The following is a 13376-nucleotide window of genomic DNA, read 5'->3' as shown; positions in this document are numbered from 1 at the left end:
TATTTGATTTACAAAAAAAGTTCTATGGTTCAAAAAAAAAATTTGTTCAATAGAAAAAAGAGGTTGGTAATGTAGGAATTCCACTGTGTCGCATGCCCTTAACGAGCGATTTATATCTCCCGAATGTAAAGAGTGAGTTAAATGACTCGAACCAAATATCGTATCGCTCGAACGTATTGGGTTAGGAGATGCGCCCGTAGAGAGTCGCTCTTTATTCGGACGAGTGCGCGCAACATATGATATAGATATAAAGAAGACGCGAGCAAGTTTTATATATTCCTACCTCACAATCCCGCTATTAGGCATTTTCACTTCAATCAACAGCTAACTTCACTTCGTCAATTGCTGAGGGGAAAACTAAGGGACTAAATTCTTGAAATTCAGTTCATTTTTTCTCTATTTATCTAATATCTTCGTAAATCCTAATTTTTTCTATATAAGTGTTTAAAAAAAATAGTTTTTATTTTTTAATTACTATTTAATGAAATAAAAAAAGATAATAATTATAATTAACTAAAAAAATATTACAAAAATAAAGGTTTGTTCTATGCATTTGATCCATTGTTTTCTCTCTCAGCTTCTGACGAAGTGAGGTTAGCTGACGGCTCAAGTGAAAATCCCTAATATACAGTTTGTTTTGCTTGGTACACCAAGGATAATCTTTGGGTACACGCAAAATCTGTAGTCCAGGAGCTGGGTAGGATCCCATATGCATTAAAGAGGTAAAGGATAGAAACTATGTAGTCTTATGTATTTTGACCCGCTGAATCCAATGGTACCGGTTAATTTTGCGATAAGTGCCTAGGTTTTGTTTAAAACGCAATTGTTTAAACAATTATGAAAAAATGATTTTTTTCAATGGGACAAATTTTTTTTAGATAATTTGAGGCATTTTAAGAAGAAATGGTCCCTTGTCATTTTTTCGTAAAATGCATATTTGAAAAGTTATGAATTTTTAAAGTTCAAAATTTGACGATTTTTTGCAACTTTGAATGTTAATAATTTTCGATCTTTTGCATATTTTGAAAAAAATAAAGAATCAACTTATTCTTTAAGTCTTCCTCTACCTATTAACCATAAGGAATGTCGGATTAACCAGTGGGAAGCCGTTGTTATTGATATTTACAAATAGCGTGTTTTGGCGCGCGACAGCGCAGCGGCGCGGTGTGTGTGACTTGCTTGGCGCTCGCAAGTCCAATCATCAGTCTTCAAGTTACACGATTCATCTCGGCTTATTACAATTAGTAAAACATTCTTTACCTTTTATCGTTCATCAGTTTTTATTTATACACTTTCAACAGTTTTATTGCTTTAATATTACTAACAAATACAAATCTCAAATGCATTTATATCACAGAATAAAAAAAAAACGAAAATTTTTTTCATCTGAGGGAATGGCATATTCAGCGAGTGGGTTCGCCAGCACGAGCTCGAGCGCCAAGCAGTCACTCACACCGCGCCGCTGCGCTATCGCGCGCCAAAACACGCTATTTGTAAATATCAATAACAACGGCTTCCCACTGATTAATCCGACATTCCTTATGGTTAATAGATAGAGGAAGACTTAAAGAATAAGTTGATTCTTTATTTTTTTCAAAATATTCAATAGATCGAAAATTATTAACATTCAAAGTTGCAAAAAATCGTCAAATTTTGAACTTTAAAAATTCATAACTTTTCAAATATGCATTTTACAAAAAAATGACAAGGGACCATTTCTTCTTAAAATGCCTCAAATTATCTAAACAAAATTGTCCCAGTGAAAAAAAATCATTTTTTCATAATTGTTTAAACAATTGCGTTTTAAACAAAACCTAGGCACTTATCGCAAAATTAACCGGTACCATTGGATTCAGCGGGTCAAAATACATAAGACTACATAGTTTTTATCCTTTACCTCTTTAATGCATACGGGATCCTACCCAGCTCCTGGATTACTGTGCTGACAGGACCAACATCATTCAAGTGCGTGCAAAAACAAGGTGTCAATTTATCAGAGTGACAATTACATATGTTAGCGCCATTAGAATATTTACCTGATGTAAGTACAAATATTAATAAATAAATACAATCGTTTAAATATACTGAATAGTCGTTAGTTTTGAGGTTATGCTGTAACTTCGAAGAATTTGGAACTGGATTTTCTTTTTTTGTTTTTGCATAAGAATAACTGCAATATGAAAATAAATAAATTAATAATATCTTATGACCTAATTATAGGATGCACTGGATGATTGCGAAGTTTTGGCGAAATTCCTGTTGCAGCAAAAGGTTCACGAAAAAGCTGTGGAAATTTTGAAAGGTATTTGAAGCTAATTGATATTAATCCCATAATTATAGAATAATCAGGGCTGCCACTTACCTTTTTTCAGGACGTATTACTTCTTTCAATTCTTTGAATAGAACTGTAGTATTTTTTAAGAGCTTTAAATATTATATAATACGATTTGAAAATTTATTTTATTTTACTTCAAATTTAAGTGTTTCATTTCTGGTGGAAATTGATCTTTTTCAGTTAAAAACTTAACTATTTGGTTGGAAACACAAATCTTTTTGGTAAAAAAAAAAATATATTTTTAGCTAAAACTTCTTTTTTTTTTATTTTTGAAAATTTAATTATCCTGGTAAAAATTCAAAAATTATGTAACACTCATTTTTTCAAACCCTAAAAAATTATTCTAAAAACTCAAAAAAGTGTTTTTCTTATTTATCAAAATTGTTTGGCATAATATTTAGTATATTATCAGAGATGATTTCTTAGTTTTCGATTTCTTTTGTAGGATCCAAAAAAGATAAAAGGTTCAAAAGGAAAAAAAAATTACCAACAAAATGATTTTTCAACCAAGAAATTCCCTAACGAAAATTTGCTGCGATTTTTAGACGTGTCTATACCATTTCAAAAAAGTTTCAAAATCAACGCCTTCCTTATAATTTTCCAATATTCTAGGCCAACGACGACTTATTAAGAACCTGTACTGATAAAAATCACACTGGAAACATCCAGTCGTTTCTGATATGCGCAACAAGTGCGCCATTACATGAAAAATGTGGAACATTTTACATTAAGGCTGATGGAATGCTTATAGATGTTGGAAGTAATGCAGTCACAGCAATGGATATACTCATCAAATTACACTATTGCTTCTATGTTCAATTTGCACATGATTTAGAATTTTTTTACAACTTTATCACGTCTCAAATTATGGAGATGTCGGATCCTAAAGCCAGAACTTGCTGCATAGTTTTAAATTTGAGTTTACAGCACGTTGTCCTTTCATCTACCTCCGAAAAATTAACAAGGTAAATTAATTATATTATTTATTTTCTTTTTCAATAAATATTACAATGTAAAATTAATTTGCAATACATTTTTTTAGTGAAATGGATGGTGCAGATTGCGAAGAAGATGCTTGCAGTTTGCACAGTGAAGATTGATAGATTTTAAATTTATTATTATTATAGTTCTAAAATTATTATTATTATTACTGCATAAAAGATGAGAACAAATAAAATTGTATTCTTGTAAAGATTTTGAAGTTATGTAATTACTTAATTCTACATTATATTTACACTCGTAATCCATGTGATGACTATTCATTTGCGAAAACATTATTTGCCAATGGCAACCCCGTTTTCGATCAGCTCGATTAAAAAAATTTGTTATGACTTAAAATGTTTATTTATTAAATTTTCATGTCAAATTATGTACATATTACATTTTTAACACTTGTTTTGAATACAAAATTCGCTTTTTCTTAAATTTTCAACTGCTGAAAATTGAAGAAAATGGAATTCTCAACAGATGAATTTTAATAGTTGAATTTTTAACTATTGAAATTTCAATGTAAAATTTTCTTTAATTTTCACAGTTAAATTTCAAATTCAAGAATTGAGAATTCAATATTCCTCCATTTTCAACAGGTGCATCTTTAAGATTTGAAAATCCGACTGTTGTAAATTGAATTGAATTAAAAACAAATTTTAACAATGCGTTATTTTTTTATAATTTTACATGAGAATTTAATTAATAAATACTTCAATCCATTACATTTTTTTGTTAGTAAAAGTCAATTTTTTCGAAAACGCGTCGCCAATGACTGCTGTGATAATTTGTAAATTTACAAGAAATATTAATTATACAAAATTTTCATGAGTAAATTCACTGCAGTGCTTCTGTTTTATTTTCGTATTTATTTTAGCTGATAAGGAATGTTTTAAAGAATAAATTATTAACTGCTGTTTATTCGTGTAGTAGTATATAAATAGATAATTGCCAAGGCACCTTTAGCTCATTGATGTGACGAAAGTAAATTTCTGCATTGAAAAATGGGCACTAATTGAATTTACTTAAAGCAAATGTTGAAATAATTAACAATTGTTGTCAGTTTGCATCATCGAAAAGACATTCATCAATTTCTCTCACATCTTATAGAAAAGCTCTGAATTTCAGTAAGCTAAATAGTTCCAATTCCTAAAAATGACGTTTATTTGTTAATTTGTTTATAACGTAATAACATTTTATTATTATTTTCACCCACTGTACATTATATCTACATTGCTGTAGCATAGATATAAAGGCTTGTTTATTAAATCTGAAAATTTTAAAAAATTGGTACTTCTGAAAATTAAAAGAAAATAAACTTTGTTGTTAAATAAAAAATTAACCAAATTCTTAATCAAAACTCCAACTACGCAAATTGTTTTAAAATTTTAAAAGTTTTTATTAAAGAAAAAACATATAAATCACATGAATATTCAACATGGATTCTTAATGTCGAAATAATGATACCAAGGTTCCTTATAATATTTTATATAATAAAAGGCGATTAATGTATAATAAATACATTTCGTATTAATCTTTTCACATCAATTTATTATAATAAAGCGTTCTAATTTCTTAAATTACTAGAGGTTTGTGTAAAAAAAACCTAAAAACAAAACGAGCAATTTTTTCGTATGCAAGGAACATCAACGCTGCTGTTAAAACAGTTTGCAGTAGTTTGGCTTCCATGCCCTTATACAATCCCGAAAACCCGTGTTTTCTGCAAAAAGTAATTTTTATTATACTGGGAAAATAGAAATTGATTTTGATATAATAAAAGATTCTAGACTCACTTTAAAATATACATGAGCATCTGTAAAGTTCCTGCATTTGCTGGAAGATCGGAATTATTGCCATGCTGTAAAATGTAAATAATTTATATATATATATATAAATAAACTTATATATTTTAATTATTATTAATGGTATATATTTTTAAAATAAAAAATTAGCTGGTCCTAAAATCCCCAAGTTTGGAAAATGTAATGCGATAATAGTAATTCTTATTCCTTTTCGGGAAAAAATCCCTAATAAATTTAGTCCACGTGGATGAAATCTTGCATTTGCTGATCGAGATCAAAAGTTAAATTCAAAATATTTTCGTTTCATTTGTTCTTACAAAAAATGTTTAGAACAGTATTGGCCTAATTTTTCATGACAAATACACCATTTCTCTTCCTACTTTAAAACTTTTATTTCTTGAAATTTTTTGTTTTGAAATTTGTTTAATTATTATGCGAGTGTTATTTAATTATAACCTGAGATAAACCGGTGCTTAAAATAATTTTTCAAACATTTTTACTGATAAAAGGACTATTTCAAATGTACAAAAATTTCTGTAGATTATGCAATCCTCGTTTTGGTACATAATTCCATGATATTTTTTTACTCAGTCTTCAAACAAAAATAAACCTATCATATTTAAAATACAAAGATAGAAAAAAAAATGATTTAAAAAAAAAGTTCGCATGATTTTTTGTATAGCATATCAAAACTATCCGAACATCATGTGAGGAGAAAATTCTGCAAAAAAGTTCATTAATGTTATTTTTTGATAACATTTTGTACTACATTACTAGATTATATCGTTGTAAGTTCAAAACATTTTTACTCTTATTTATATGCTCGATAACCTCTGAGCTATGTTAGAATAGTATTCCACAAAAGAAGTTATATGTAATGATTTATTTTTTTAGCTTATAGGTCGTTGAGTCTCACCGTCAATGCTATTGTATAATTGAATAGAAAAAATGTTCTTTTACATCATTAACTTTTTCTTCATAAATTGTTCTTTATTATTTTTGTTAAAAAGAAATAAAAAAAGTACTAAAAATGAAGACGAAAAAATGAGTATGTTAATAACGAGCTCGTACCAAAAACATAAAAGAGTGTCTTTAATTTTAATGTATCAAATTACACAACATCATTAAATTTACCACGAGCAATTAGGCTAATATTGTTTTCAACCTTGTTTTGTAAACAAGAAAGCAATGACGATATTTAGAGTTTCAACTGGTTACATTTTTGTTCAAAAAAGAGCAAGAATTTCCAAAACCACATTGCATTGTTTACTTTTTCAAACATTTTTTAGCAATCCACACAGTGAGGCAAAACGTCAACATTTGTTCCAAAACAATCTGGGGCCGACAATTTTTAATCGATTTTGATCTTGTTTTTTATAAATACCCTGAACTAATTTCCGAAGAGAATTACGAGAGTCGATTCAAAATTGTTTAATTCATTTTTATAAATAAATTGTATAACAAAATTTCAAAATTGGTGTTTCTACGATTCAAAAATGTTATTTTTAGCAAATTAACTAAGCATTCCACCGTTGGTTGTTCAGGATAAAAAATATTGTCACCAAACAATATTTCTTAATTTTATATACAAATTATATAAGCAAATGTAATATTCAGGAATTTCAGGCAAAAAATAGGTCACGTTTTTATCAGAATAGTTCGATATTATCCTTATAGCAATTAAAAATTAGGTAACTTTATTGTTAGATAACATTCATTAACGGTGTACAAAAATTATACAAACAAATCACTATTTAGCTATTTTTCTTGACAGTATGTCATTTTTAGACAAATGTGAAATAGCTTCAGTAAAACCAGAATGTATTTCTGTGAATAACTGGACGAATAGTGCATTTGTTCGTATCATTTGTTTATATTGTTATTGGATGTTATCAAACAAAGTTACCTAATTTTTCATCCCTATCAGGACACTTTCAAATAAGTCTGTTGGATACACAACTGAGTTTTTGTCGAGTTCCTTGTCTTAAATACCGGAGTTTTACGTTTGTTTATAATACTAACAAATATTGATTAGTTACAATATTTTTTACTCTAAACCACTTATAATGTTGAAATTCAAAGCAGATTTGCTAAAAAAATCTGAATCTTAGAAGCACCAAATTTGAAATTTATTTATAAAACTTATTTCAAATATTCCATAAATTAATTTCGTGCATTAGACGCTACTAGACTTATTTCGATTGATACCAAGTTTATTTTAATTGTTTACGGAAAAATATAAAATAAAGATATAAACATTGCTATTTGTTTCAATTTTAATGTAGAATTTGATTAAGAGAATTAAAAAAGTGATCAAAATCCCTATTATTGCATAATATTTTATCAATTCTTTGTACTTGAAACGAAAATTTACTGTGGAGTTCCCATTTGGACGCTGTCTACCTGATTGCTGCACACCCACTTCCAAACTTATCCAAGCGCAGCTGCTGTACCCACAGACCGCGGCTGCAAGCGTGGGTCCTTATTTCTCAATGAGGAACAAAGTACGGAAAATTAAATTTGTTAAATTTTGCAATTAATAATTTAGAAATATTATATTCGAAAGCTACGGTTTTTGTCTGTTTCAACGATATGCAAGGTATTGATAACTTGCCCGATTTGGCGGACACCTACTTATGACTTCAATATACTTCTGTTTATTATTTCAATGACTTCAGAAGATTTCACTGACTTCAGGTGATTGAAATTGACTTCAGGCGAATTCAAATGACTCCAGACATTTCAGAAGAATTCAAGTAACTTCAAGTCTATTCACTAGAATTCAAATGACTTCAGCTATATCAGAAAATTTGATGAAAATTCAAGAGACTTCAAATAATTCTAGTGCTTAAGGGGGGAGATACCTTTAGAATTTCCAAAAAATCGATTTTTTTCTTTCATATCTTGAATGCATAATATGTTAAAAATATACTGTAAAAGGGAAAAAGGGAAATATTAAATATTTATGGAGATACCTAAAAGTTTAAAGATATCGGGTTATTAAATAATTTTTTTGGGGTCAAAACTGTTGAAAAAATGGTCGAAATTTCGGACCTTCGATTAAACAGCCGAAACAAAATTTAATTTTCAACTTTTTTATTATTTTATAGGTTTATCCTCCCCTTTAGCATATAAGTAATTGAACAAAAAAAACCTTTTTTTATATCAGATAAATGGAAAAATTTTGACAGCTGCAGCAGTTTTCGATGCCTTGGAGCAGACGCTTGAAGAAATATTCTGCAGGGTCGCCATTTTGTAAAAAAAATCACATGTTTTTTACACTTTAACAATGTAAGAAAAAGATGTTAAAATTAATAAATGATCTAGTTATTTGATCAACTTAAAAAAATTCTTTAAAATTGATTGATTTTACCCTTTCTAAAGGTATCTCTCCCCTTAAGTGAATTCAAGTGGCTTCAAGGTAAGTTACGCTACTCAAATAAACGGCAGTCGGTTTAATTTATCGGTGTTTTTTCCGGAAGCTAAAATTTGGAACGATTTGAAAACTTTTAAACTAATATCATAATTTTCGTTAATTTCTGAAACATTTGAATAAAATACACTGCGAAATTTTTCCACAAAATTTCACATAAACTTGAACATTTATTCTTTAATTTTCATATTTGTATGTAAACTAATATATAGTTGGAATCGTTATCAGCAGCACTTCGACTGAGTGAGGGGAAGCCGCGCTGTAGGGGGACCGTACGCAGATATCTGAGGCGGAATTGACCATCGGCCTATCGTGGCATCTTAGCCGTGTGCGGGGAAGTTGGGCAGTAGGAGGTAGAGCAACCAGGTAAACGGCGATTAATTGAGCATCGCCCAATTTACTTACCCTAAGTTTTGTCTGTATCAACTGGAGAGGATATGTGAGGGTCGTGGCTACAGTCTTAGCAATTGCACCAATGGCAAAGAAGACCCACGCAGGTGGCTGAGAATGTATAAACTTACTATTAACTCGCCTCTTTAAACTCTCATATGTCATAAACTGAATAGCAGGATTAATGACCAGCATTAAACTTGGAAGTGTGCCGGCCCATAATCGCCTAAAACCTTCATTTTTCCAAATATGGATAAGCCCACCTGAAACAATTGGGTCGGGTTTTCAAATTCTTTTTCTTTATGTCATGAGTGAACCAAAATTTTTTAAATAATCATTTCCGCAACATACCATGAAGGGAATTAAATTTTGATTTGTTGTTATTGTCTGTTCCTACACCCTTCATCTTTAGTCTGGTATTGACCACCCAGAGAGGTGTTGTCAGAAGAACATTTATCACTCCTACAGAACAAAATTGACATTGTACTTCAAAAAAGTGACTAAAAGTGCCTACTTTTCATATAAAGAAGCCTGTAATGTCAATAGAAGTACTTATTTGCTCAAAAATGTTGATTCTATTACACATTTAATTTGTCGGCTTGCATTTACAATAGAAGATGAAATTTTATTGTTGAATTTAGGGGCGAAAAAAGGGCACAATTGTTAGAATAAATGTAAGTAATTTTCAGGCAAATTGTAATTGATTTTATTACACACTTTGGCCATTAACTGCCTTATTCATATTTCGATGCTTTACAATAAGAAATAGAAAACCCAAAAATTATAAATATAAATAATTAAAAATGTTATTACTGCAGATTGCACAGCCTGAAATTCTTTTAAAACAGGTCAAATAGGGTGATTTTGCAAATAAATAAGATAATAAGAAAAACCAGGAAGATCAATTTTCTACTAAAAAACACGACTTTTCGAGAAAGTACATGAATGATAAACCAAATACAGTGAAACTCTTCAATAGCCCTCTTTTCTACAGCCCTTCCGAGAATTGAAGCCGAGCCGCATATAGGTGTAACTGGTGCTGCGCGGGATATGCGGCTGTCACTTAGGCGTGCACTCAAGCATGAACAAACAAAAGCGGAGCGGGCTATGAGTTAGTTCCCGCCCATCGTTAACCCCCAAAATCGGCGCTATAAAGAGTTTCACTGTAATTGATTTTTTTACGAAACAAAAGAACAATTTTCAACCGAAAATGGAATAGTTAAGTTTTTAGTTAAAACCATTAATTAGAAAAAATAAACGAAATAGTTGAATTTTCAATCACGAAAGATGAATTCTCGACAAAAAATGTAATAGTTAATATTTCAACAAAAAATACAAATATTCTATCAAATATTTGAATTCACAACCAAAAATATTGTTATTTTTCAACCAAACAGACGCATTTTAATAAAAAAAACACTAAATTTCTACCAAATGAGCTGAATTATAAAAAAAAATGGACGAATTTTTAACAAAAACATTAATTTTCAACCAAAAAGATGAATTTTCTAAACAAAGACGAATTTTCAAAAAAATATATGAATTTTCAACCAAATAGTTTAGTCTTCAAGGAAATAGTTGAATTTCCAACCAAAATTTGTTCTACTGAATAAGTCGATATTCAACAAAATACGTGAATTTTTAATCAAAGAATTTAAATGTTTAGTAAAAAAGATAATTTTTTATTTACAAAGATTAATTTTCAACAAAAAAAGACCGAATGCATTTCAAATCAGATAGGGCCCTACAGTTGAAATCGCAGAATCTCTCCCGGACGAAATACGTTGTTTTTTAGAGGAAATTAGTCGATACGTATTACTCTGATTTGCAAAAAAAACGTTCTAAAAAGTTATGTGTATTTGAATTTTGTACTTCGTTTTTACAAAAACTAGAATTTGTTTCTTTAAACATCTATAACTATCGGTCTAATTGATATATTTATTATTTTCTTCTTTATTTTAATAAACTACATCGCCTTCTTTCAAAATCCACTAGAAAATTGGAAAAAGATTAAAATTTGTTCTCGCAAACTATGAAAAATATCGCAAAAAAACAAGAGACATTTTTCATAGAACTTTTTAGACCCACAATCTTTTTTAACATTTTTTGTTATCTGTCAGTGTTTAAAAAAGAAATTCGATTGAAAGAAAAAAGAATTCTCCTGAGTTAAAAAGTTATTTAGCTATTTTGTTAATTTAAAACCTTTTTATAATTTTCCGGAGGAAAAATAGAGGTTTAAAGAAAAAAATTCTGGTTTTTGGAAAAACAAAGCAAGAAATTCAAATACGCATAACTTTTTAGACATTTATTTTTCAAATCAGAAAAATACGTATCGCATAATTTCCTCTAAAAATAACATATTTCGTCCCCGAGAGATTCTGCGATTTCAAGAGTAAGACCCTACCTGATTTGAAATGGATTCGGTCAAAAAGAATTTTCAAAAAAAGAGATGCGTTTCCAACTACCATAATGAATCATCAACCAAAAAATTAATTTTTAATAAAATAGTTGAATTTTGAACCAAAAAAAATTATCAATTCTCAATCATAAAGCTGACAACGGTTACATTTTCATATAAAAATTATTTAGAATAAAATAATAGTTAATGAGCTTTCAAAATAGTATTTAAATTTTCAAAAGGAGGAGGTAAATTTTTAACTATGTAAAATGATGAATCTTCGACTGGAATAAATCAATTGTTAGTGTAAAAAAACAAATTATCAAATAAAGAGATGAATTTTTAACTAAAATGATGAAGCTTTAACAACAACAAATATTATTTTAACAAAATTCAGAACCAAAAATTTGAGTTTATAAAGTAAAAAGTCAAACAGTTTTGAAAAAATTTGACTTATCACCCCAAAATTATCAATTCTTAAGTAAAAAGTTAATTAAAAAAAAAAACTAAATTGTACCCTGAATTAAAAAAGTGCAATCAAACAGTTGCATTTAGAATCAGATAGTTGCACTTTACAGAAAATGAAACAAATTTTCAATAAAAAAGTTGAATTTTTAAGCAAATAGTTAAATTTTCAACTAAATGGTTGAAATTTTGAACAAATCAGATTAATCTGCAATTTTCAACCAAAGTTTTTAATTTTTAATCACAATAGATGAATTTTCAATCAGAAAAAATGAATTTTCTATCCAAAAAGACGAATGTTCACCAAAACAGTTAAATTTTCGATAAACAAAATATTACTTTTTAACAAAATACAGTGAAACTCTTCTATAGCGTCGATTTTGGGGCTATAGAACGGAGGGCTATTGAAGGGGTTCACTGTAGTTAAATTTTCATTATAATAATTAAATTTTGACCCAAACAATTAAGTTGGTAAAAACAGGTGAATTCGGAACAAAAAATAATAATAGTATTCTTTTCAACCAAAAAGAGTTAACTTTCAAACAAAATTTAACAGATTTTCTAATTGGGTTCTATTAATTTAGTTCGCATCTAAGCATACAAGTCAGAAAAAGGGGACGATTCTTTAAAATAGAGGGAAACATGGAATAGCATTTTCATATACCATAGAATAATTGAATATTCTTTTTTTCTTTTACATAAAATAAAAAATTAAATGGATTAAAGTGACTAAAGTGGCCATTTCCGTTAAAGAAAGTGAATTTTTCTTAAAAAATTAAATAAAAGTGACTTAAGTGACTGTGCGGTAGTCCAACATTGTCTTACATTCATTGTTTGTTGTTGCAATTTTGGGTTAATTGAAAAATGAATTATATTTTCAAAAAAGTATTACCTGCAGTGGATGCTAGTAGCAGGTCATTTTTGGCCGATTGTTGCTTAGAGCTTTTAAGCATTTTTAATCCATGGAAAGTATAAAAGTAAACAAAGTTACTGGCACATAAGCTTTGCAATACTGGCACAATTCCTCTGTAAAGTGTACATCTGAAAGTGAATTTTGTATTTATTGTTTTCAAATATAAGTTAATTCGTACAATTTGTAGGCTCTGAATCTGTCACGCTCAGAAAAACAATTTCTTGAATAAAAAAATTGTATACTTGAAAATTTGATTGAATGAAAGAAACTGTAGCTGAATCAAAATAATATTTAACTGACTGAACCAAATGTTTTGGTTGAATCAACCAAATACTTTATCTAGCAAAAGGATTAAAAAAAACTGAAAAATTTAATTGGGTCAACTATATATTTTTCTGTCCTTATAATAACTATATTCTAAGTTTGTACCAACCAACATTTTGTTGATTCAACCAAAGTGTTTCTTGACTGCATGTATGAATTTATGAAATATGTGTGAGACTTACGATCCTTCTTTTGACACCAATTCTTGGATAATCGCAAATGTATGTTTTGCTTCACGACCTTCTTCCACTGCAAACAAAAAAAGGAAAAGGAATCAACAGAAGTGTATGATTAAAATACGTGAATACCAAGTGCTTCCTTAGGTAAGA

At 28.9% G+C, this 13376-nt stretch overlaps 2 protein-coding genes across 2 annotated transcripts in view; one reads left to right on the top strand and one right to left on the bottom strand.

The window, feature by feature from the left end:
- LOC117169933 overlaps positions 1 to 3489 on the top strand; it is a 7777-nt gene extending 4288 nt beyond the window's left edge. The window contains exons 2-3 of the mRNA XM_033356443.1: positions 2948 to 3300; positions 3378 to 3489. Coding sequence (XP_033212334.1) covers positions 2948 to 3300; positions 3378 to 3435 — 411 coding nt within the window. The 3' untranslated portion in view covers positions 3436 to 3489. The remainder of the gene's footprint in view (positions 1 to 2947; positions 3301 to 3377) is intronic.
- A 1363-nt stretch (positions 3490 to 4852) lies between these two features.
- The window catches only part of LOC117170193 (peroxisomal membrane protein PMP34), a 12769-nt gene continuing 4245 nt past the window's right edge, over positions 4853 to 13376 (bottom strand). Inside the window, exons 3-8 of the mRNA XM_033356784.1 lie at positions 13230 to 13296; positions 12703 to 12851; positions 9299 to 9409; positions 8963 to 9210; positions 5116 to 5180; positions 4853 to 5042 (exon numbers count right to left, since the gene is read on the bottom strand). Of these exons, the coding sequence (XP_033212675.1) occupies positions 4898 to 5042; positions 5116 to 5180; positions 8963 to 9210; positions 9299 to 9409; positions 12703 to 12851; positions 13230 to 13296 (785 nt within the window). The 3' untranslated portion in view covers positions 4853 to 4897. The remainder of the gene's footprint in view (positions 5043 to 5115; positions 5181 to 8962; positions 9211 to 9298; positions 9410 to 12702; positions 12852 to 13229; positions 13297 to 13376) is intronic.

Source organism: Belonocnema kinseyi, chromosome 3 (genome assembly GCF_010883055.1).
Source record: "Belonocnema kinseyi isolate 2016_QV_RU_SX_M_011 chromosome 3, B_treatae_v1, whole genome shotgun sequence".
Lineage (NCBI taxonomy): Eukaryota > Metazoa > Arthropoda > Insecta > Hymenoptera > Cynipidae > Belonocnema > Belonocnema kinseyi.
The sequence above is the reverse complement of the archived record's forward strand: the minus strand, read 5'-3'. Positions and strand labels throughout refer to the sequence as shown.